Source organism: Carcharhinus amblyrhynchos, unplaced genomic scaffold, assembly GCF_965287045.1.
Source record: "Carcharhinus amblyrhynchos unplaced genomic scaffold, sCarAmb.v2.hapA scaffold_38, whole genome shotgun sequence".
Classification (NCBI taxonomy): domain Eukaryota; kingdom Metazoa; phylum Chordata; class Chondrichthyes; order Carcharhiniformes; family Carcharhinidae; genus Carcharhinus; species Carcharhinus amblyrhynchos.
The window spans coordinates 4,070,613-4,092,324 of NW_027649779.1; the positions used below are offsets into that span (position 1 = coordinate 4,070,613).

The 21,712-nt window shown below is 45.4% G+C and overlaps 2 protein-coding genes across 2 annotated transcripts; both read left to right on the plus strand.

The window, feature by feature from the left end:
* Nucleotides 1-1,446: 1,446 nt before the first annotated feature.
* Nucleotides 1,447-6,893, plus strand: LOC145362407 (putative G-protein coupled receptor 139). Its single transcript, XM_080218449.1, has 2 exons — nucleotides 1,447-1,543; nucleotides 5,950-6,893. The coding sequence occupies exons 1-2, from the start codon at nucleotides 1,447-1,449 to the stop codon at nucleotides 6,891-6,893; spliced, it is 1,041 nt and encodes a 346-aa protein (XP_080074575.1).
* Nucleotides 6,894-11,870: 4,977 nt separating this feature from the next.
* On the plus strand, nucleotides 11,871-21,400 carry LOC145362408 (putative G-protein coupled receptor 139). Its single transcript, XM_080218450.1, has 2 exons — nucleotides 11,871-12,093; nucleotides 20,499-21,400. Exons 1-2 carry the CDS (start codon nucleotides 11,871-11,873, stop codon nucleotides 21,398-21,400), a joined length of 1,125 nt encoding a protein of 374 aa, XP_080074576.1.
* Nucleotides 21,401-21,712: the final 312 nt, after the last annotated feature.

Genomic DNA, 21,712 nt, shown 5'->3' on the forward strand with positions numbered 1-21,712 from the left:
TAAAGTCATTGCAACTCATAAACTCTCAACTGACCTTTAACTTTTAACTGAACATTAGCCCTTTAACTAAAAGCAGTTCAGAGGGAGGTGATGGCCGAGTGCTATTATCACTAGAATATTAATCCAGAAATCTCAGCACATGTTCCAGACACCCCAGGTTCGAATCCAGTCTCAGCAAATGGTGGAATTTGCATTCATCAAAAATAAAATCAGGAATCTGCTGATGACCATGAAACTATTGTCAGGGAAACGGGGGAAAAAAACTTGTTCACTCATGTCCTTAAGGGAAAGGGAATCTGCTGTCTTTGCTCAATCTGGCCTACAGTGGACTCCAGAGCCACAGCAATGTATTTGACTCAACTGTGCTCCATATGCAACTCGGAATGGACAATAAATGTTGGCCAACCAGTGTCTCAAGAATTTTTTTTTGAAAAAGAAGGAATGTGCGCGATCCCATTAATCCGCTTGGAAGGCTATTCCTGAAACGGGGTAAAAAACAGTGTGGGTGGGTGCTCAAAGATGTGGCTTTGTCTCCCTGAACTGACAATCTTGTAAACTACATTGGAACAGTACAGTACAGGAACAGACCCTTCAGCCCACGATGTTGTGCCGAACATGACGCCAAATTAATCTAATCCCTGTTCCCTGCCCTTGCTCCATATCCCTCTGGTCCTTGTTTATTCATATGCTGATCTAAAAGCCCTTTAAACACATCTTTAAACAAGCCCTTTATCACATCTGCCTCCACCACCACTCCTGGCAGTGCGTTCCAGACAACTACCACTCTCTGTGTGTAAAGAAAAATCACCCTTCATAGCTCCTTTGAAATCTTCCGTTTAAGTGTGTTTGTGTCCCCTAATATTACACACTTCAACTCTGGGAAAAAATATTCTGACTGTCAATCCTTTCTATGCCTCTCATCATTTTACAGACTCCTCGCAGGCCTCCCCTCAGCCTCCGTCACTCCAGAGGTAGCAAACCAAGTTTGTCCATCCTGTCCTTATAGCTCAGACCCTCCAATCCAGGCAGCACCCTGGTAAAAGTCTTCTGTACCCTCTCCAAAGCCTTCACATCCTTCCTGTAATGTGGCAGCCAGAATTGAGTGTAAACAGAAAGCTGATATTGATATTCAAGTAACCTCGTGTCCCCGTGATAATTCTAGTCAGAAAATATGCATGTAGTTTTTTTTAGGATTATAGGAATAAAGAATATTTACACAGGTCTCGCTGACTGGAAGATGTGTTGTTACCCATAAACCCTGGGGGGTGATAGCTGTTGAAATAGTTGTTTGTTCAGTGACTATGAATAAGTGAAACTGCCGCGGGATTTTCTGACCCTGTGGATTCGCTCTCCTATAAATAAGGAGGAATATATCCAGGGTTTCATCAGGGGATCACTCCCGGCAACAGGAGCATCGAATCATCAATCTTTACCTACAGGGTGAAAATGTCGCTTTCCTTTCTGGCCAAACTCAAGATTCTGTGGGCACTCGAAGACATCCAAAAAATTTACTACCCCGTGCTGGCAGCAGTCAGTGTTCCTGGTAGGTCACTGCAGGAGGCAGGGTTCAGAACAACGTGGAATGTTAACCCGTGCCTCCTGCTCTTCCACTTTTTCACGCTGCCGAGTTAGCAACGGTGAAAGTAATTGAAGATAAGGTCGTTTTGTGTAAAGCGATGGTGGTGGGGTGGCATGGCGGCAAACACTGCTGCCTCACAGGGACCCGGGTTCGATTCTCGGTTTGGGTCACTGTCTCCGTGGAGTTTGCACGTTCTCCCCGTGTCTGCAAGGGGGGTTATTTTGAGATACTATTCAGAAATACATAATACCCTTGGCCATTTCTTTCATATTCATTCATGGAATATGGTAGGACACTGAAGAGTGCAGTAGAACAGAGGGATGTGGGAGTACAGAAACATAATTCCCTAAAAGTGGTGTCACAGGTAGATAGGGTTGTAAAGAGTGTTTTTGGAACATTGACCTTTATAAATCAAAATATTGAGTATAAGAGTTGGAACGTTATGGTGAAGTTGTGAAAAACATTGGTGAGGCCGAATTTAGAGCATTGTGTGCAGTTCTGGTCATCGAATGACAGGAAGGGTATTAATAAGGTTGAAAAAGTGCAGAGAAGGTTGACAAGAATGTTGCTGGGTCTTGAGAAAGTGAGTTACAGAGAAAGGTGAATAGACTAGGACTTTATTCTCTGCAGCGTAGAAGAACAAGCGGGGATTTAATGGAGGTGTAAAAAAAATGTTGGGTACAGATAGAGTGAATGCAAGCAGGCATTTTCCACTGAGGCTAGGGGAGAAAAAAACCGGAGGGCATGGGTTAAGGGTGAAGGGGGAAAAGTTTAAAGGGAATATTGAGGGCGGAGGATTCTTCACACAGAAAGTGGTGGGGTGTGGAACGAGCTGCCAGGTGAAGTGGTAAATGCGGTCTCACTTTTATCATTTAAGAAAAACTTGGGCTGGTACATGGATGAGAGGGATGTGGAAGGGTATGGTCCAGGTGCAGTTCAATTGGACTAGGCAGAAAAATGTTTCGGCACAACCAAGAATAGCCAAAAGACCTGTTTCTGTGCTGTAATGTTCTATGGTTCTATATGGGCTTCTCCACCTTGCCAGCATTTATTGCCCATCCCTAGTTGCTCCTTGAGAATGTGGTGGTGAGCTGCCTTCTCGAATCGCTGTAGTCCATGTTCTGTGGGTTGACCCATAATACCATTATGGAGGGAATCCCAGAATTTTGATGCGGCGACTGCAACGGAATGACTGATATATTTCCAATTCAGGATGGTGAGTGGCTTAGAATGGAACTTGCAGTTGGTGGTGTTCCAATGTATCTGCTGCCTTTGCCCTTCTAGAGGGAAACGGTCTTGGGTTTGGAACGTGCTGTCTGAGGATCTTTGGTGCATTGCTGCAGTGCATCTTGTAGGTAGTATACACTACTGCTACTGTGCGTTGGTGGTGGAGGGAGTGGATGTTTGTTGATGTGGTGCCAATAAAGCGGGGCTGCTTTGTCCTGGATTGTGTCAAGCTTCTGGAGCTGCACCCATCCGGGCCAATGGGGACGATTCCATCACACTCCTGACCATCGTGAAATTATAAGCACCACAAACAGCTATTGTTATTTCACTATTGGTTTAGAGAACCCCCTCGATTAGAACTGTAGAATCCTTACAGTGCAGAAAGAGGGCATTTGGCCCAGTGAGTCTGGACAGACCCTCCAAAAGAGCATCTAACTCAGGCTCGCCCCTTCACCCCACCCTGTTCAACTGGTGAGGCAGCAGCTGGGGTAATGTGTGCAGTTCTGGTCACCACATTATAGGATGGATGTGACTGCACTGGGGGAGAGGGTTTGCACAGGAGATTCTCCAGGATGATTTGAGTTGATTTATTTTGTCACATGCTTTAGTATACAGTGAAAAACATTGTTTCTTGTGCGCTAAACAAAACATACCATTCATAGAGAAGGAGAGGATGCAGTATGTAGTGTTACAGTCAGAGATGTAGGGAAAGATCAACTTAATGCGAGGTAGGTACATTCAAAAGTCTGACAGCAGAAGGGAAGAAGCTGTTCTTGAGTCGGTTGGTACATAACCTCAGACGTTTCTATCTTTTTTTTCCGACAGAAGAAGTTGAAAGAGAGAAGGACCAGGAAGCATGGGGTCCTTGATTACGCTGACTGCTTTTCCAAAGCAGTGGAAATTGTAGGTGGAGTCAATGGATAGGAAACTGGTTTGAATCATGGACTGGGCTTTATCCATGACCCTTTATAGTTTATTCTGCCTTGGGTGGAGCAGGAGCCATACTAAGCAGTGATACAACCAGATAGAATGCTTTCTGTGGTTCATCTGGATAAGTTGGTGAGAGTTGGAGCGGACATGTCAAATGTCCTTCGTCTTCTCAGAAAGATGATGTGTTGGTGGGCTTTCTTAACTATAGTTTCGGCATCAGTGGGAGGGGGCGGGGGGTGGAAACCAGGACAAGTTGTTGGTGACCTGAAAACATGAAAATGAGAAGCCCTCAACAATTTCTATTTCGTCCCCAGTGATGGTGACAGGGGTATGTTCTCCACTACGCTTCCGGAAGTCGATTACTATCTCCGTTTTGTTATTGACATTCAGCGAGAGATGATTATCATGACACCACGTCACCAGTTTCTATATCTTTTTCCTGTATTCCATCTCATCATTGTTTGAGATCTGACCCAGGTGGATTGGCCATGCCAAATTGTCCCCTAGCCTCCAAAGATGGGCAGGTTTGGTGGATTGTCCATGCTAAATTGCCACTTAGTGTCCCAAAATTTGCAGGTTAGGTGGATTAGCGGGCAGGCACATGACAGCAGCAGGGAAGAAGCTGTCCCCTGAGAAGCTGTAACGGGGATAGTGTCTGGGTAACATGCCTTAATGGAGACAGTCGTTGCAGTCATGATGGACCAAATGGTCAGATTCTGCACGGCAGGGATTCTGTGCTCAAATCTGCATCATTGGTTCATGATCACTTTGACTACCACTCCGACGAATAGGGACCCTGTGACAGACAGTCATTTTGGATGCATGTCAAGACACAGATTAATGTTAGTTTGTTGTGAGGAATTTTAACATGCGGAATTGCAGTCAAACTCGATATCGCATCACAAATGCACTAAGTTGATCTTATTAACAGACAGCATGCAGGAGGTGGCAAGCTGGCTCAGTGGTTAGCATTACTGACTCACAGTGCAGGAACCAAGGTTCAATTCCCAGTTTGGATCACTGTCTATGTGGAGGCTATCTGTGTCTCCCCATGACTGAATTGATGTATATTGTCACATGTATTAGCATACATTAAAAACCGATTGTTTCTTAAATGCTATGCAGACATAGAACAAGAAAGAAGAGGACGCAGAATGTAGTGTTACAGTCACAGCTAGGATGTGGAGAAAGATCAACTTAATATGGGGAAGGTCCATTCAAAAGTCTGACAGCAGCAGGGAAGAAGCTGTTCTTGAGTCAGTTGGTACGTGACCTCAGACTTTTGCATCTTTTTCTCAATGGAAGAAAGTGGAAGAGAGAATGTCCGGGATGTGTGCGATCCTTGCTTATGCTGACTGCTTTTTCCGAGGCAGTGTCAAACGATGGGAAGCTGGTTTGTGTGATGGACTGGGCTTCGATCATGACCCCCTTTGTAGTTTCTTGCGGTCTTGGACAGAGCAGGGGCCATACCAAACTTTGATACAACCATAAAGAATGTGTTCTATGCTGTAACTATAAAAGTTGTTTACAGTCATAGTGGAGTAGTTAAGACACATAATAGGAACCAGTAGGACAGCTAAAAACTCAGAACAAAATTACATAGGAATTAGGAGCAGAAGTAGGCAAATTCAGTGATAGCTGGGGTGTAGAGGAAGATCAACTTAGTGCAAGGTAGGTCCATGCAAAAGGCTAAAGGTAACAAGGAAGATGCTGTCCTTAAGGGAGGGGGTGGGGTGGGGTGGGTGTAGGGCGGGACAGCGGTTAGCACTGCTGCCTCACAGCGCCAGAGACACAGTTTCAATTCCAGCCTTGGGTCACTGTTTGTGTGGAGATTGTACATTGTCCCCGTGGATTCTCTCCAGGTGCTCTGGTTTCCTCTCACAGTCCAAAGGTGTGCAGATTAGAGTGATGGGCCATGCTGAATTGGCTATTTGTCGGGGGGTCTAGCAGTGTAAATACATGGGATAACAGGAATACGATCTGGGTGGAATTGTGGTCGGTACACGCTCGATGGGCTGAATGGCCTCCTTCTGCACTGTAGGGATTCTATGAGTCAGTTGTCACGTGACCTCAGACATTTTCCTCTCTTTTGTACCTGTGTGGGTTTCACTGTAATGTCATTGCAGTGTTAACGTAAGCCTACCTGTGACAATAATAAATAAGCTTGAACACTAATTTGCTGGATATTTTCATTCTGTCTCTCCCACACACAGTTAATACACTGACGATAGTGATCTTGTGTCGGGGAAAGTGTGGCCTCTCCAAGTGTGTGATTCGCTATCTGGTTGCCATGGCAGCAGCTGATCTACTGATAATCATCATTGATCTAATCCTGAGGCATATTCCCATTGTGTATCGAGAGCAATTTACTTTCCTGCTGTACATTCGAGTGTGTAACATCCACGCGGTTGTCCTTTACGCTGTCACTGACTGTTCTGTCTGGTTCACTGTCACATTCACCTTTGATCGATTTGTGGCCATTAGTTGCCAGAAGCTAAAAGCTAAATATTGCACTGAAGGAACAGCAACTGTGGTTCTTGTCACAGTGACGGTGCTGAGCGGTTTGAAGAACATTTTCTGGTATTTTCTGTACGCAAGTAAGTACTGGCTTACAAACACACCCTGGTTTTGCAACGTGTTGCCTCATGCATCTAACTCACTGGCCTGGGCTCTTGTTGAATTTATGCATTACATTTTAACACCGTTCATTCCATTTGTATTGATTTTATTGTTCAATGTATTGACATTCAGAAGCGTCTTCTTGGCGAGCAGGGCCCGCATGAGACTCCGGATTCGGGGCAGTGGCGAGAATTCCAACGACCCAGAAATGGGAAGGCGACGGAAATCCATGGTCTTACTCTTTCTAATCTCGGGGAATTTCATGCTGCTGTGGGCACTGTTTATGTCCTGTTCGATAGTGAGACGATTGGATTACTTGGGATATTCAGTTCACGTGCCCAAATTTGTACCTGAAATTGGTTTCATGCTCCAGCTCCTGAGCTGCTGTACAAATACTTTTATTTATGCTGTTACTCAGAGTCAATTCCGAAAGGAGTTAGTGAACGGTATTAAATATCCCCTGATGATGATTGTCAAACGCGTTCAAATTCGGGACATCACACATTCATTTCCTGGATTATGTTCAAAAGTACAGTGATCAAATAAAATGGACATGGAAGCAAAGTAGCTGATTCACCACTGACATTAGAGCAAACAGTTAATTTGATTTTTTTTTCATCAAAAAAACTAAATGATAATGAATGTTCTTAAAGAAAGGGCCAATCAATTGGGGGCCAAAATAGATATCTTCTATTAAATGGTGTGAGTACACTCCATGGAGAAAGTGGTTTTTAATTTAAGTTTATTTACTCATGTCACAAGTAGGTTTGCATTAACACTGCAATGAAATTAAAGTGAAAATCCTCCAGCCATCACATTCCTGTGCCTGTTCGGATACTCTAAGTGAGAATGTAGCATCACAAATGTGCCTAACCAGCATATCTTTCAGACTGTGGGAGGAAGCTGGAGCCCCTGGAGGAAGCCCACACAGATATGGGGAAAACGTGCAAACTTCGCACAGGCAGTGACCCACACCGGGATTGAACCAGAGTTCATGACATTGAGAGGCAGCAGTGCTAACCACTGTGCCACCGTGTTGTCCCCAGGATGTGAAATTTCAGAGTGGGAAAACAATGAAAAACCCCGGGTTACTGTCTGTGTGATGTTTTCACACTCTACCTATGTCTGGGTGGGTTTCATCCAGGTGCTCTGGTTTCCTCTCATACTCCAAAGATGTGAGGGTTAGGTGGATTTTCCATGCTAAATTGTCCCTTTGCGTCCAAAGATGTGCGTGTTAGATGCAGTGGTCATATAACTTGTCCCTTAGTACCTAAGTATGTGCCGGTTAGGCGGATTGGTCATGCTAAATTTTCCCTGTGTGTCCAAAGATATGTAAGCTAAGTTGATTGGCCAATTCTAAATTGCCCCTGAATAACCAAAGGTGTGCAGGTTAGGTAGATTGGCCATTTTAAATTGTCTCTTAGTGCCCAAAGATGTGCAGGTTAGGTGGTAACCCTAACACCTCTCCCTATCTCTGCAACCTCCTCCAACTCATACACCCCCTCCCTATCTCTGTAAACATCTCCAGCCCCTACATCCCTCCATACCTCTGTAACCTCCTCCAGTCCCTGCAGCCCCACCCTATCTCTGTCATCTCCTCCAGCTCCGACACCCCCTCTCTGTCTCTGTAACCTCCCCCAGCCCCTTAACCCTGCTGAATCACTTTCCAGCACCTACAGCCCTATTTCCGATAGTCAACGCTTTGATAAAGGGTCGTCTGGAATTGAAACATCAGCTCTTTTGTCTCCTTCGAGTCGCTGCCAGACCAGCTGAGGTTTTCCAACACTTCATCTTTTGGTTTCAGATTCCAGCATCCACAGTGACTTGGTTTCATCCAGGTTATATTGTAGCTGTATAAGGTGCTGGCGAGGCCACACCTGGAGTACTGTGTACAGTTGTGGTCTCCTTACTTGAGGATAACAGAGAGAAAAAAAACGGGGAAGAAGATGAAATATGAGTGTAAGCCACTAGTAATATCAAAGAAGATAGGAAGAGTTTTTTTTTTGTTTCAATATAAAAAACGTAAGAAAGAGGCAAAGATAGCCATTGGACCACTAGAAAATGGGCCAGAGAAGGAATAATAGGAAACAAAGAAATGACAGAGTAAATGAATAGGGACTTCGCATCAGTCTTCACGGTTGACTTCTTCCTCTCGCCCCTGTTCCCCGCCCCAGAAACCAAGCCTGAGCACCCACAAGCACCAAGCCAGGATGAAGTGAATAGAGAAAAAATGTACAATTGTTTGCAAAAGTATTGGGAGTGGAGGTTTATTATTTACAGGGGAAGACTGTTGTATATAAGTTGGGACATTCCTTTAAGGGAACAAGCCATGTGATCTCAGGTGTGGGGTGAGCTGTTGTGATAGTCCCAGATTGGAGAGTCAATATTTAGAGTGTTGTATGAACAGATGGAATAAAGAGTTGTGTTCCTGAGACCTGACTGTGGAGTCGATACTGAATAGAATCCTCAGCACAACAGGACATACACAAACGGCCTCACTCCCATTGCTGCACAACTCTACCAGTAGCCTGAATCCTCTATGTCCCACTCTCACACTCTCCTCAAGGTGTTGATTGTCTGCCCTAGTGTCGCCCTCCCACACTCTCCTCAATGTACTGACTGTCAGTTTACGTGTCACAATGTCCCCCTCTCACACTCTCCTCAAGGTGCTGAACCCCTGTCCCAGTGTCCCCCTCTCATACTCTCTTCAAAGGGTTGCTTGTCTGTCTCTGTGTCCAATTGAGCCCCCCCCCCCCACACTCTCCTCAAGGTACTCACTCTCTGTCCCAAGGTCGCAGTGCACCCCCCCCCCCCACACTCTCCTCAAGGTGCTCACTCTCTGTCTCATTGTCCCAGTGCCCCCCCGCTCACACTCTCCTCAAGGTGCTGACTCTCTGTCTCATTGTCCCAGTGTCCCCCCTCTCACACTCTCCTCAAGGTGCTGACTCTCTGTCTCAGTGTCCCAGTGTCCCCCCTCTCACACTCTCCTCAAGGTGCTGACTCTCTGTCTCAGTATCCCAGTGCCCCCCCTCTCACACTCTCCTCAAGGTGCTGATTGTCTGTCCCGGTGTCCCAAGGACCCCTACCACATTCCCCTCAAAGGGCTGCTTGTCTGCACCTGTGCCCCAGTGGCCCCCTCACACTCTCCTCAATGGGCTACTTGTCTTTCCCACTGTCCCACTGCCCCCTTCACACAATCACCTCAAGGTGCTTCTTATCTGTCCCGGTGTCCCAGTGTCCTCCTCTCACACTCTCCTCAATGTGCGGCTTGTCCGTCCCAGTGTCCCCTCGCACACTCTCCTCAAGTTGCTGACTGTCTGTTCCCCATACCCCATTGTTCCCTCCCCACCCCCCCACACTCTTCTCATCGGGCTCCTTGTCTGTTTTGTTGTCCCATTGCCCCCTCTCCCACTCTTCTTATGGGGCTGTTTGTCTGTCCTTTTGTCCCATTGTCCCCTTCACACACCCTCCTCAAGTGCTTACTGTCTGTCCCCCTGCCGCAGTGTCCCCCTCTCATACTCTCCTCAGGGTGCTGACTGACTGTTTGAGTGTCCCGGTGTCCTTCCCTCACATTCTCCTCAGCTCCCTCTTGCCGCCTTACAACCTCACAATATAAAATCCAGGGAACATTTGATATGAAGCCTCTTTATGAGGTTGGTATGTCTGACAACATTGAGAAGCATTTTGATGTGAAATCTCTCGTTCAGATTGTACTGGACGTAACACTAAAATTTTGTTCTACCTGAATTCTCTTTCTAAAAATGGACTGTACTTAACATGGAGAAGTAGTTCCATCTGAAACTTCTTGCTAAAATTGGACTGTACTTAACACTGAGAGATATTTCTATCTTATGTCTCTAGCAAAGATTTTATTGTACATAACGCTGAGATATTCATCTATGTGCAGTCCCTTATTAAGGTATTTTTCTGCACATAAGCTGTACAAGAGATCGACGACAGCCTGAATTTAACAATCTCTGTCAATCCTGATTAATGTCAACCTCGCCTAAAACCCACAACCATGATAACTGAAAGACAATAAGACATTGGAGCAGAATTAGACCATTAGACCCATAGAGCCAGCGCCCCAATTCAATTATGGCTGATTACCAATTTCCCCGTAACCCTTGATCCCTTTACCAGTCAAGAACCTATCTCTCTCTTTCTGAAATACACTCAGAGACCTGTCCTCCACAGCCTTGTGTGGCAATGAATTCCACAGGTTCACCATCCTCTGACTGAAGAAAATCCTCCTCGTCACAATACTAAAGGAGGAAGTCTCACAACAGCAGATTAAAATCCCACAGGTTTATTTGGAATCACGAGCTTGCGGAACACTGGTCCTTCCTCAAGTGAGTGGGCAACTGGTATTGTGAGACTTCTTACTGTGCCCACCCCAGTCCAATACAAGTATTTCCACATCACAGTTCGAAAGTATCATCCCTTTCCTCTGAGACTGTGCCCTCGTGCCCTACACCCTCTATCCGAGCCTTTCATTATTCTGTTAGATTCAATGATTTCCCATTCCTCCTCCTTCCAATCTCTATCAAGTATAGACTCAGAGTCGTCAGATGTTGTTCATGTGTCAAGTATTTTATTCCCCGAACCATTCTTGTGAACATCCTCTGGACCCTCTCCAAGGTCAGATCATCCTTCCTTAGATTTGTGGTTCAAATTTGCTCACTATGTTCTAAATGTGGCCTGACCAAAACCTGATAAAACCTCAGCAATACACCCTGGCTTTGTATTCTAGTCCTCTCGAAGTGAACCCAAACAGAGGGACCTCTGTTATAGAGAATGAAGATTGAAAAATTTACAGTCTGACCCTCCATTATTTCAGTGCCCTAACCCTCAACACCCCATCTAAGCTGTAAATTCTCAACTTAGTTGATAAAAAGTGTTGGATTGAAGGGGCTAAAATGAAGGTGTTTGTTTAGTGACTGTAATTGATGTGAATCTCCATGGATCTGATTAATGTGCCTGGAGGGATTTCCCTCTTCTTCTAATAAGGGATTCCGTTCAATGTGTTGTCCCATTGAGTCAGCGGAGCGACAACTACAATACTAACAGATCAGTGGCTGTGGAGAAAGAGGGTTGGAGAGGAGAGATCGGAATCTGGGAGCAATGGATTGTAATCTTCCAACAATGGATCAGATCAGAGTCATAGAGTCATAGAGGTTTACAGCATGGAAATAGGCTCTTCGGCCCAAATTGCTCAAGCCACCCTTTTGTTTTAACCTTTAAACTAATCCCAATTGCCCGCATTTGCCCCATAACCTTCTATACCCATGTAACTATTTAAATATATTTTAAACAGAAAATTGTACCCGCCAAAACTTCTACCTCTGGCTGCTTGTTTCAGGCCCTCACCATCCACTGTGCGAAAAAAATTGCCCCTCTGGACACTTTTGTATCTCTCCCCTTAAACCCATACCGCTAGAATTTGAGTACAATGAACCGGAATGTTTCAACAATGGATCACAATCTGGGAACAATGGATTGGAATGTTTCAACAATGGATCACAATCTGGGAACAATGGATTGGAATGTTTCAACAACGGATCAGAATGTGCGAACAATGGATTCGAATCTTCCAACCAAGGACAGGACTTTATCCTGGTGGATTTCTATATTTGCTGCAGATGATTTGTGGATGACACCAGCTGATCGGTTTCAATATCTACTGTACATGATTCAATGCTTTTACTATCCCCTATTGGCTATTGTTGGTGTTCCGGGTAAGTCTCTGGCTGGAATTGTACTGGTCCGATCGCCACGTAATCGGACAGATGAGGGGCGGGGAATGGGAAAGTTTGTTGAGCATAGGTGGAATTTGTAGCCTGGGGGAAGAGCGAGGCTGTAAAGCCCCGTCCCCTATTCCCACTTCCTAACTCTAGGAAGGCTGTTTAACTGTGTTGAATTTCTTGTTATTTACTGTACTGGATTTGCTGCTCTTGTTGCTTCTTTTGAATCTCTGCTTCCAGTTATAAATTCTTTCAACCACAGACAATTGTCTCAGAGTCTCTGGGCTAGGAAGTCTTCTGTGTGCTGTGACTTTCCATAGACATGTAACCTCAAAAGTTATTCCTTTGTGAGTAAAATATTGAGGCAGAATCATTTTCACCCTCTACATATAACACCAGTTCACTGCTAATCACCCACCCAGTCAGCAGACTGCAGAAATCCTTTAATTGGTTATGTCCAGAGCAAGATTTCACAGAGAGAGAACATATTTTGTCCAGTGTGAAGGGTGTTTTATTAGTATAACAAGCAGGCTTGCATTAACACTGCAATGAAGTTGCGTAAAATTCCCCTAGTCACAACACTCCAACACCTTTTCAGGGACACTGAGGGAGAATTTAGCATTGATAATGCACCTAACCAGCGCTGCTTCCAGAGTATGGGAAGAACCCGGAGCACCCGGAGCAAACCCATGCAGACACAGGGAGAACGTGCAGACTCTGCACGGCAGTAACCTAGCCTGGAATTGATCGAGTGCCCCGAGTGCTATGAGACAACAATGTTAAGCCCTGTACCATTACAAACTCCCCTAGGGTCAGAGGAAGACAAACACAGACACACCCAAACGCTCACTAATTAATACACACATTTACTGATAGAAGTAATCAGATTATTTAGATCAGGAATTGGCTAGCTGATAGAAGACAGAGGGTGGTGGTTGATGGGAAATATTCAACGTGGAGTTCAATAACTAGTGGTGCACTGACCGCAAGGATCTATTTTGGGGCCACTGCTGTTTGTCATCTTTATAAATGACCTAGATGAGGATGTAGAAGTATGGGATAGTAAATTTGCTGATGACACAAAAGTCGGAGGAGTTGTAGACAGTGAAGATGGATTTTACAGTTTGCAGAGGGACATAGATAAGCTGCAGAGCTGGTCTGAGAGATGGCAAATTGAGTTTAATGCGGAAAAGTATGAGGTAATTCACTTTGGAAAGAGTAACAGGATTACAGAATATAGGGCTAACGGAAGGACTCTTGGTAGTGTCGACAAGCAGAGAGATCTCGGGGCACATGTGCATAGATCCCTGAAAGTTGGCACCCAGGTTGATAATTTTGTTTAGAAGGCGTACGGTGTGTTAGCTTTTATTGGTAGAGGGATTGAATTTCGGAGCCGTGAGGTCATGTTGTAACTGTACAAAACGCTGGTGCAGCCGCACTTGGAGTACTGCGTACTGTTCTGGTCGCCGCATTATAAGAAATATATGGAAGTACTGGAAAGGGTGCAGAGGAGAATTATCAGGAGGTTACCTGCTAATTTGGGAAGCTCTTATGAGGAAAGGCTGAGGGACTTGAGGTTGTTTTCGTTAGAGAGAAGACCGTTAAGAGGTGACGTAATTGAGGCATACAAGATGATCAGAGGGTTAGATAGGGTGGACAGTGAGAGCATTTTTCCTCGGATGGTGATGGCTAACACGAGGGGACATAGCTTTAAATTAAGGGGTGGTAATTATAGGACGGATGTTAGAGGTGGGTTCTTTACTCAGAGGGTAGTAAGGGCGTGGAATGCCCTGCCTGCAGCAGTTGTGGACTCGCCAACTTTAAGGGCGTTCAAATGGTCAGTGGATAGGCATATGGATAACATTGGAATAGTTTAGGTTAGAGGGTCATTAGATTGGATCCACTGGTCTATGCAACATCGAGGGCCGAAGGGCCTGTACTGTGCTGTAATGTTCTATGTTCTCTTGGACATTTAATCCAACTCACACACAAATTCAAGAAACAAAATTGCTTTAACACTCAAGAATAACGCGCACTTAAGAACAGTGGTCAGGTACTCTGTTGCTCACACACCAACACGCACATACCACACACGCATTTTGGTACAGACAATATAGACACACACAACACACACACGGTGGGGGGTGGGGGTTGGTGGCAGGATAACAACTACTCCCTGACTTTTGATGGTGGGGTGATCAAGAAAAACTGTGTGACAGCCTAGAACTCAGATCCACGCCCCATTTCTTGCCCCTTGTAACCTTCACCAGCAACAGATATACAGGGGATTCAGTCTCCTGCCCATTTCTGGCAAGAGGGAGAATAAATAATTAAACTAATTTAAAAATAAATTTAAATAAAATTAGTGACCCCGGGGTGGAATAGTGTGGCACTCCTGCCTTTGCAGCCTCACCCGGAGAGTTTGTGTCCGCTGAGGAAAACAACTGGCCCACATGTATGAGGACGCGTAGTGATGACCTTGCCGAAGGCCATTGAGGGCACCGGGCAAGGACAGGAATAAAGGTAAGAGCCCCTTGGGCAGTGCCCACTGGACAGTGCCGGGGGTGATGCTTAGGTGGCCGGGTTTACAGGAGTGGGGTCTCATAGTAGCGGGACATACAGGTTATGGCGTTCAGGGGAGGGAGCTGAGGGGTCGGGGCTTCAAGGCATCTTGGCCCTTGGGTAGTGGGCTGTTCCAGAGTGGCCCAATATCGCTCTGAATGTGATTGGTGGTGCGGGAGGAGGGCCCTCCCACTCTGCATGTGAGCGCTGGAGTAGGAAGCGAAGCCCCGCTGTCACTCTGCACGCCATTGTTGGGGGCGGGGTGGGGGGTTACCAATGCCAATCTGCATGCGGTTGGTGAGGCCGTTTGGTGCCCAGGGCCACTATGCAAGTATTTTATTGACAGAAGAGGGACCTTGCTGCCACTCTGCACATAATTGGTTGGTTAGGGAGGGGAGACTCTCTGCCTCTTTGTATGAAATTATTGTGGGGAAAGGTTGAGGGGGAGTGGGTGATTGCCCCAGGTGGTGGGAGGAGGGGGATACTCACGAAGAGCTGCTGCCCCCGGTCTATCTGAGGGCAGCTGCAGTGTTGAAGCGAGCTGCTGCAGCAAAGAGCTGACAGATGTCTCTCTCAGACCAGGCAGCTCACTGCTGGCTACAATTGCAGATTTTGCAACCACATAGATTTGGTACATGGTCGGTATCCCAGCCAGCACTGTGAGAGCTGCAAGTGATGGGGCCACTGCAGAGGGGGGTCGAACAGTCATCGAGTTTTAACAGAACAAAATGAGGCCCTTCGGCCCATTATGTCTGAACTGGTCATCAAAGACTTATCCAATCGAATTCATTTTCCAGCACTCGATCCCCAGCCTTGTATGTTGGGGTTTTTGAATTACTCTTGTGTTTTTTCCAGCTTCTACTATTTTTTCAGGCCTTGAGCTGCAGATCCCAGCACCCTGTGGATGGAAACAATTTTCCTCAAATCCACAGAAAAATCTTCCCTTTACCTCAAATCCACGCCCCTCTGGTTATTGACACCTCTACTAAAGGGGAAAAAAGTTTCTTCCCATCTATGGGCCACATAATTCTGTACTTATCACTCAGGTCTCCCCCACCTGAGAGCACTCCCCACCACCACCCACTACACTCGCTCTCCTTCCAGCTGTCTCTGCTCCAAGGTGGAAACTAACAGCCTAACCAGCCTGTCTTCAGAGCTGGAACTCTCCAGGCCAGGCAGCATCCAGGTGTATCTCCTCTCCACCATCCCCAATGCAAATGCATCCTTCCTGTAGTGTGATGACCGTATTTGCACACATTACTCTTGCTCTGGTTCAAACCAGCCTTTTATACACTTCCATCATAACCTCCCAGATCTTATATTCTATGTTGCGGCTGCTAAAGTCAATTAGCCTACATTTCGTCTTAACCACCTCATCTACCTGTCTTGCTGCCTTCAGGGATCCACATATATGCACAACAAATTTATTTTTTTCCCTCTGCACTTCCTCACACTCTACTGTTCATTGTCCATTTGCTGGATCTGTCAGCCCTCCCAAAATGCATCACCTCATATTTTTAAGGTTTAAATTCCATTTGCCCATGTGGCCAGCTTGCCCATTACAGTGGCACAACGGTTATCACTGCTGCCCCACAGCGCTAGAGCCACGCGTTCGATTCCTGGCTTGAGTCACTGCCTGTTTGGAATTTGCTTATTTTCCCCATGTCTGCGTGGGCTTCCTCCGGGTGCTCCAGTTTCCTCCACATTCCAAAGACGTGTGGGTTAGTTGGATTGACCAGGCTAAATTGTGCTTTGTGTCAGAGAGACAGGCTGGGGTAAATGAAGTAGTGTATGTGGATTGGGCCTGAGTAGGATTGTCGTCGGTGCTGACTTGATGGGCTGAATAGCCTTTTTCCGCACTGTAAGATTCTATGATTTCTGTAACTTAAGGCTTCCCACCTCAATATTTACCACACCATCAATTTTTCATTTCATCTTTGAACTTACTGATCGTACCTCACACATCCATGCCTCCAACATCAATGTACACGGCAAACAGCAAGGGACCAGCATCGATCCCTGTGGAACTCTACTGGAAACAGTCTTGCAATCACAAAAGGAACCTTCGACCATCACCTTCCGTTCCTGCCACTCAGCCAATTTTGATTGTAATTTGCCAAATTGCCCTAGATCTCATCGGCTATCACTTTCTTGTTGACTCTGTCATATGGAATTAGTCAAAACCTTCCCTCAAAGTCCATGTAGGTTACATCGATTGCACTTCCTTCATCTATTTATCCAGTCACATCCTCAATACATTCCAGCAATTTGTTAGACATGTTCTCCCCCCTGTTAAAGTCGTGCTGATTATTGTTCATAAATCCTTATCTCTCCGAGTGAAGATTAATTCTGTCCCTCAGATTGTTTTCCAATCGTTTTCCTACCACGGATATGGTGATGATGCTGTCTTGGACATGATCTCGATGTCTCCAGGACACCTTGTAGGGTGGCATTATGATACAATGTTTAGCACTGCTGCCCCACAGCATCAGGGGCCCTGGTTCAATCCCTGGGGTTCCATCATTACGAGTGAAACTCTTGTTTTACTTTGAAAACAGCTCCACTCTCACATGTGCCTGTTGAGATTTCTCCTGTTACAAGAACATGTGTAGTTTCTCTGGCAACGATCCACTTTGATCAAGTTCAGTTTCTCGCAGCTCTTCAATGTCAACATTGAGTTTTGTAAATTCATTCTCATTCACAGCTGTTCCGTATACATCATCATCCAATAATATAATTGGTAAGGCCAGGACACATCGTGCTGATGTTTCAGCCTGAGCCAATTTGATTTGATTGAATTGTTTTGATTTATTATTGTCACATATATTCGTATACAGTGAAAAGTGTGGTTCATTGAGTGCAATACAGGCAAGGCACACTGTAGATAGAAAAGGAGAGAGTTCAGAATGTGATGTTGCAATCATAGGTAGAGTGAAGAAAAAAAAACAAATTAATGTGATGTAAGCCCATTCAAACGCCTGATGGCAGCAGAGAAGAAGCTGTTCTTGAGTTGGCAGCCTGGTGGCACAATGCATAGAATTGCTATCTCATGTCTTCAAGGACCTGAGTTCAATTCCTCGTTTGGATCACTGTCTGTGTTGAATTTGCACATTCTTCTTATGTCTGCGTGAGTTTCTCCGGATATTCTGGTTTCCACCCGTAGTCCAAAGAAGTGTAGGTTAGGTTGGTTGGTCATGCTAAATTGACCGTTAGAGTCCGGGGATATGTATGTTAGAAGGATTAGCCGGGTACATGTGTGAGGCTTTGGCGATAGGGCCTGACTGGGATTGTGTCGATGCAGACTCGATGGTCGAATGGACTCGTTCTGCACTGTATTGTTTCTATGATTCTATGAATTGGTTGGTACATATCCTCAATAGGTTTTATCTTTTTTTTCCCAACAGAAAAAGTTGGAAGAGTTTATGTCTGTGGTGCATTGTTTCCTTAATTAGGCTGGCTGTTTTTGCGGAACAGCAAGAAGTGTAAACAGTGTCAATGGGTTGGAGGTTCGTTTGAGTGATGGACTGGGCTTCGTTCATGAAGCATTGAAGATTCTTGCAGTCTTAAACGGAGCAGGGGTCATACCAAGCTGTGATACAACCAGAAAGAATGTTTGCTAAGGTGCATCTGTAGAAGTTGGCGAGAATAGTTGCTAACATGCCAAATGTCCTAAGACCTCTGAGAATGTAGAGGCATTAGTGGGTTTTCTTAACTATTGGGTCGTCGTGGAGGAAGGAGGGCAGGTTGGTGGTGATTTACGCCACTAAAAGCGTGATTCTGTCGACCATTTCAACTTAATCCCATTGTTGTAGACAGGGAGATGCACTCCACTCTGCTTCCTGAAGTTGATGACTATCTCCTTTGTTTTGTTGACATTGAGGAAGATATTATTGTGGTCCTGACAGTTCACCAGATTCTCTATCTCTTCCCTGTTCTTTGTGCCATCGTTGTTTGAGATCTGATTCACTGGAGAAGTGTCTTCAGCAAACTTGGAAATCACGTTGGAGAGGAATTTGGGCACACAGTCATCGGCCTATATTGAGTACAGTAAGGGGCTGAGGACACAGTGTTGTGGGACATCGCTGTTGAGCATGATTGTGGAGGAGATGTTTTGACTGTCCTTGTTTATTGCTCTCTGCCAGGATCAAATTGCAGAGGCAGGAACATAGCCCCAGGCCACATACCTTGTACATGAGATTCGTAGGAATAATAGTGTTAAAGGCTGAGCTACAGTCAATAAACATGAGTCGGTGTTACAGGGTTGACTGTAGGGTGAGGGCGATGATGTCTGCAGGCCTGTTGTGGAAATAGGTGAACTGCAGTGGAGCCAAGCAATCTGGGAGGCTGGTATCGAATCATGCCACAACCAACCTTTTGATGCATCACATAATATTGGATATAAATATCACTGGACAATAGTCATTAACACTGGCTTCTTGGTTTTCCTTTGGTAATGACCTTGGTTTGAGATTTTCGTACCTAATGCATTGATCAGCAACATTCCTACTGAGAGAGGACTCGCTGAGCTTCACTGGTCCAGTAGGTCATAGTGGGGCAGCAGCAAACACAATGGGCACTATGGACGGTACCTACACAATGAAGCCTGAAGCTCTGAAAGCAAACCCTGGTAGTTGTGTTCTGTGCCATTTGTGTGTGAGATTACTGTTTCTTCCAACGTTGCGCGAACGGCGTCCGCATTATAAGAAAGATGTGGAGGCATTGGAAAGGGTGCAGAGGAGGTTTACTTGGATGTTGCCTGTTATGGTGGGAAGGTCTTATGAGGAAAGGCTGAGGGACTTGAGGTTATTTTCATTGGAGAGAAGAAGGTTACGAGGTGACCTGATTGAGGCATACAAGATGATCAAAGGATTGGATAGGGTGGACAGTGAGAGCCTTTTACCTCGGATGGTGATGGCTAACACAAGGGGACATAGCTTTAAATTAAGGGGTGGTAATTATAGGACGAATGTCAGAGGTAGGTTCTTTACTCAGAAGGTAGTAAGGTCGTGGAATGCCCTGCCTGCAGCAGTTGCGGACTCGCCAACTTTAAGGGTGTTCAAATGGTCAGTGGATAGGCATATGGATAACATTGGAATAGTTTAGGTTAGAGGGTCATCAGATTGGTTCCACTTGTCGGTGCAACATCGAGGGCCGAAGGGCCTGTACTGCGCTGTAATGTTCTATTCTTTTCTATTCTATTCTACAATGCTGTGGCCTCCTCTCTAGGATGCACCTGGGTAAATATAATAGACATTCTGAGCTGTCGAGGCATCAGGGTCTCCCGCTGTAAACTGTCAATATTGTCCAGATGAAAGGGTGAAACTAGCATTTTTTGGCATCAAGTCTGTTGCAGGAGATGTCAATAAGCTATCTGAAAGATGGAAGTTTACCACCGACAGGAATCCACTCAGGATTTTCTGTAAGGGTTACCCCCTCAGCCTTCTCACTCCCCAAATTCCCCACAAGATGGAAAGACCATTTACCTGCGGCAGAGTGAGGGTCAATTTTGAGGACTCCCCGGAAAGGTCTTTCCCAAATGTACACCATGTTGTCCTTGATACAGAGCAGCTTGGTGGCACAGTGGTTAGCAGTATCAGGGACCTGGGTTCAATTCCAGGCTTGGGTCATTATCAGAGTGGAGTTTGGACCTTCTCCCCGTGTCTGCGTGGATTTCTTCCAGATGTTCTGCTTCCCTTTCATGCTCCAAAAGACATACTGGCTCACAAAAAGTGATTCAGTATGTGTGCACTTTTTAAAATTTTATTCCATCAACAGTTAAATGGTAACTTTTTCCCCTGAATCATATCTAATTGCATTCTTTATTTCCTTCCTGACAGTGAACATAATCACAGTTGTGACACTAACAAGCAGAAATTGTGGTCTGTCCAAATGTGTCACTCGTTACCTGGTGGCCATGTCAGTGGGGGATCTGCTGGTCATTATCCTTGACCTGATATTGAGACAGATTCCTATTGTTTATCGGGGACAGTTTTCTTTCCTGCGCTCGCTCCCCGTGTGTAACATCCACGCCGTCCTGCTTTATGCAGCCACTGACTGTTCTGTCTGGTTCACCGTCACTTTCACCTTTGATCGATTTGTGGCCATTTGCTACCCCAAGCTGAAAAGTAAATATTGCACTGAGAAATCGGCGGCTGTGGTTCTGGGAACAGTGACAGTGCTGAGCTGTTTGAAGAACATTATCTGGTATTTTATGTTATTAGATCAATATTGGATGGAGAACGAACCATGGTTTTGTGATTTCACGATGGATGTTATGTACTCTCCAGTCTGGGCAACAATTGAGTTCCTCCATCACATTATAACTCCGTGTGTCCCATTCGTCCTGATTCTTATGCTCAATGCTCTCACTGTCAGACACATTTTAGTGAGCAGCAGAGCACGCAGGAGACTCCGGGCTCATAGCAGTGGGGAGGGTCCCAGAGACCCAGAGATGGAGAGCCGAAGGAAATCCATCATTTTACTGTTTGTTATCTCAGCCAATTTCATCCTCTTATGGTCGGCATTAATGCTTTATTCAATATGGGGTCGGATGTACGATTTGGGGTATCGGCTGATTTGGTTAGATCCTTTTGTTATGGAATTGGGCTTCATGCTACAACTCACAAGTTGCTGCACAAATACTGCTATCTATGCTGTGACACAGACTCATTTCAGGCAACAGCTAAAACATTTACTGAAATATCCCTTTACTGCAATTCTTCAACTAAATACACCTTGAGAGGAAACTACAACCACAAGATCCCTGACTCTTCCGATTGGGCATTTAAACGGTAAATCACCAAACAGACTCACAGAGACAGAAAGGCTGACAGAGAGACGGCAGTGTTAGCAACAGTGAAAGTGATTGAGAGACAGCGATTGACAGAGAGAGGGAAAGGCACAAAAACATGGTGAACAAAAGAGTTTGAAAGAGCTTCTAACAAATATAGAGAAAGAAACAGACAGACACAGGGAAAAAAGAGAGACAGGTGGAGACTTTCACAGGGCAAGAGAAACGGGGTAAAGAATGGGGAGAGTGGCAAGGATGATC

Bases quoted from the DNA above. Each gene is read 5' to 3' on its own strand.
- LOC145362407 (XM_080218449.1), top strand. From the start codon at position 1,447: ATGTCGCTTTCCTTTCTGGCCAAACTCAAGATTCTGTGGGCACTCGAA. The intron at 1,544-5,949 runs GTAGGTCACTGC...TCCCACACACAG, and splicing joins GGCAGCAGTCAGTGTTCCTG to TTAATACACTGACGATAGTG.
- LOC145362408 (XM_080218450.1), top strand. From the start codon at position 11,871: ATGGATCACAATCTGGGAACAATGGATTGGAATGTTTCAACAACGGAT. The intron at 12,094-20,498 runs GTAAGTCTCTGG...CCTTCCTGACAG, and splicing joins GGCTATTGTTGGTGTTCCGG to TGAACATAATCACAGTTGTG.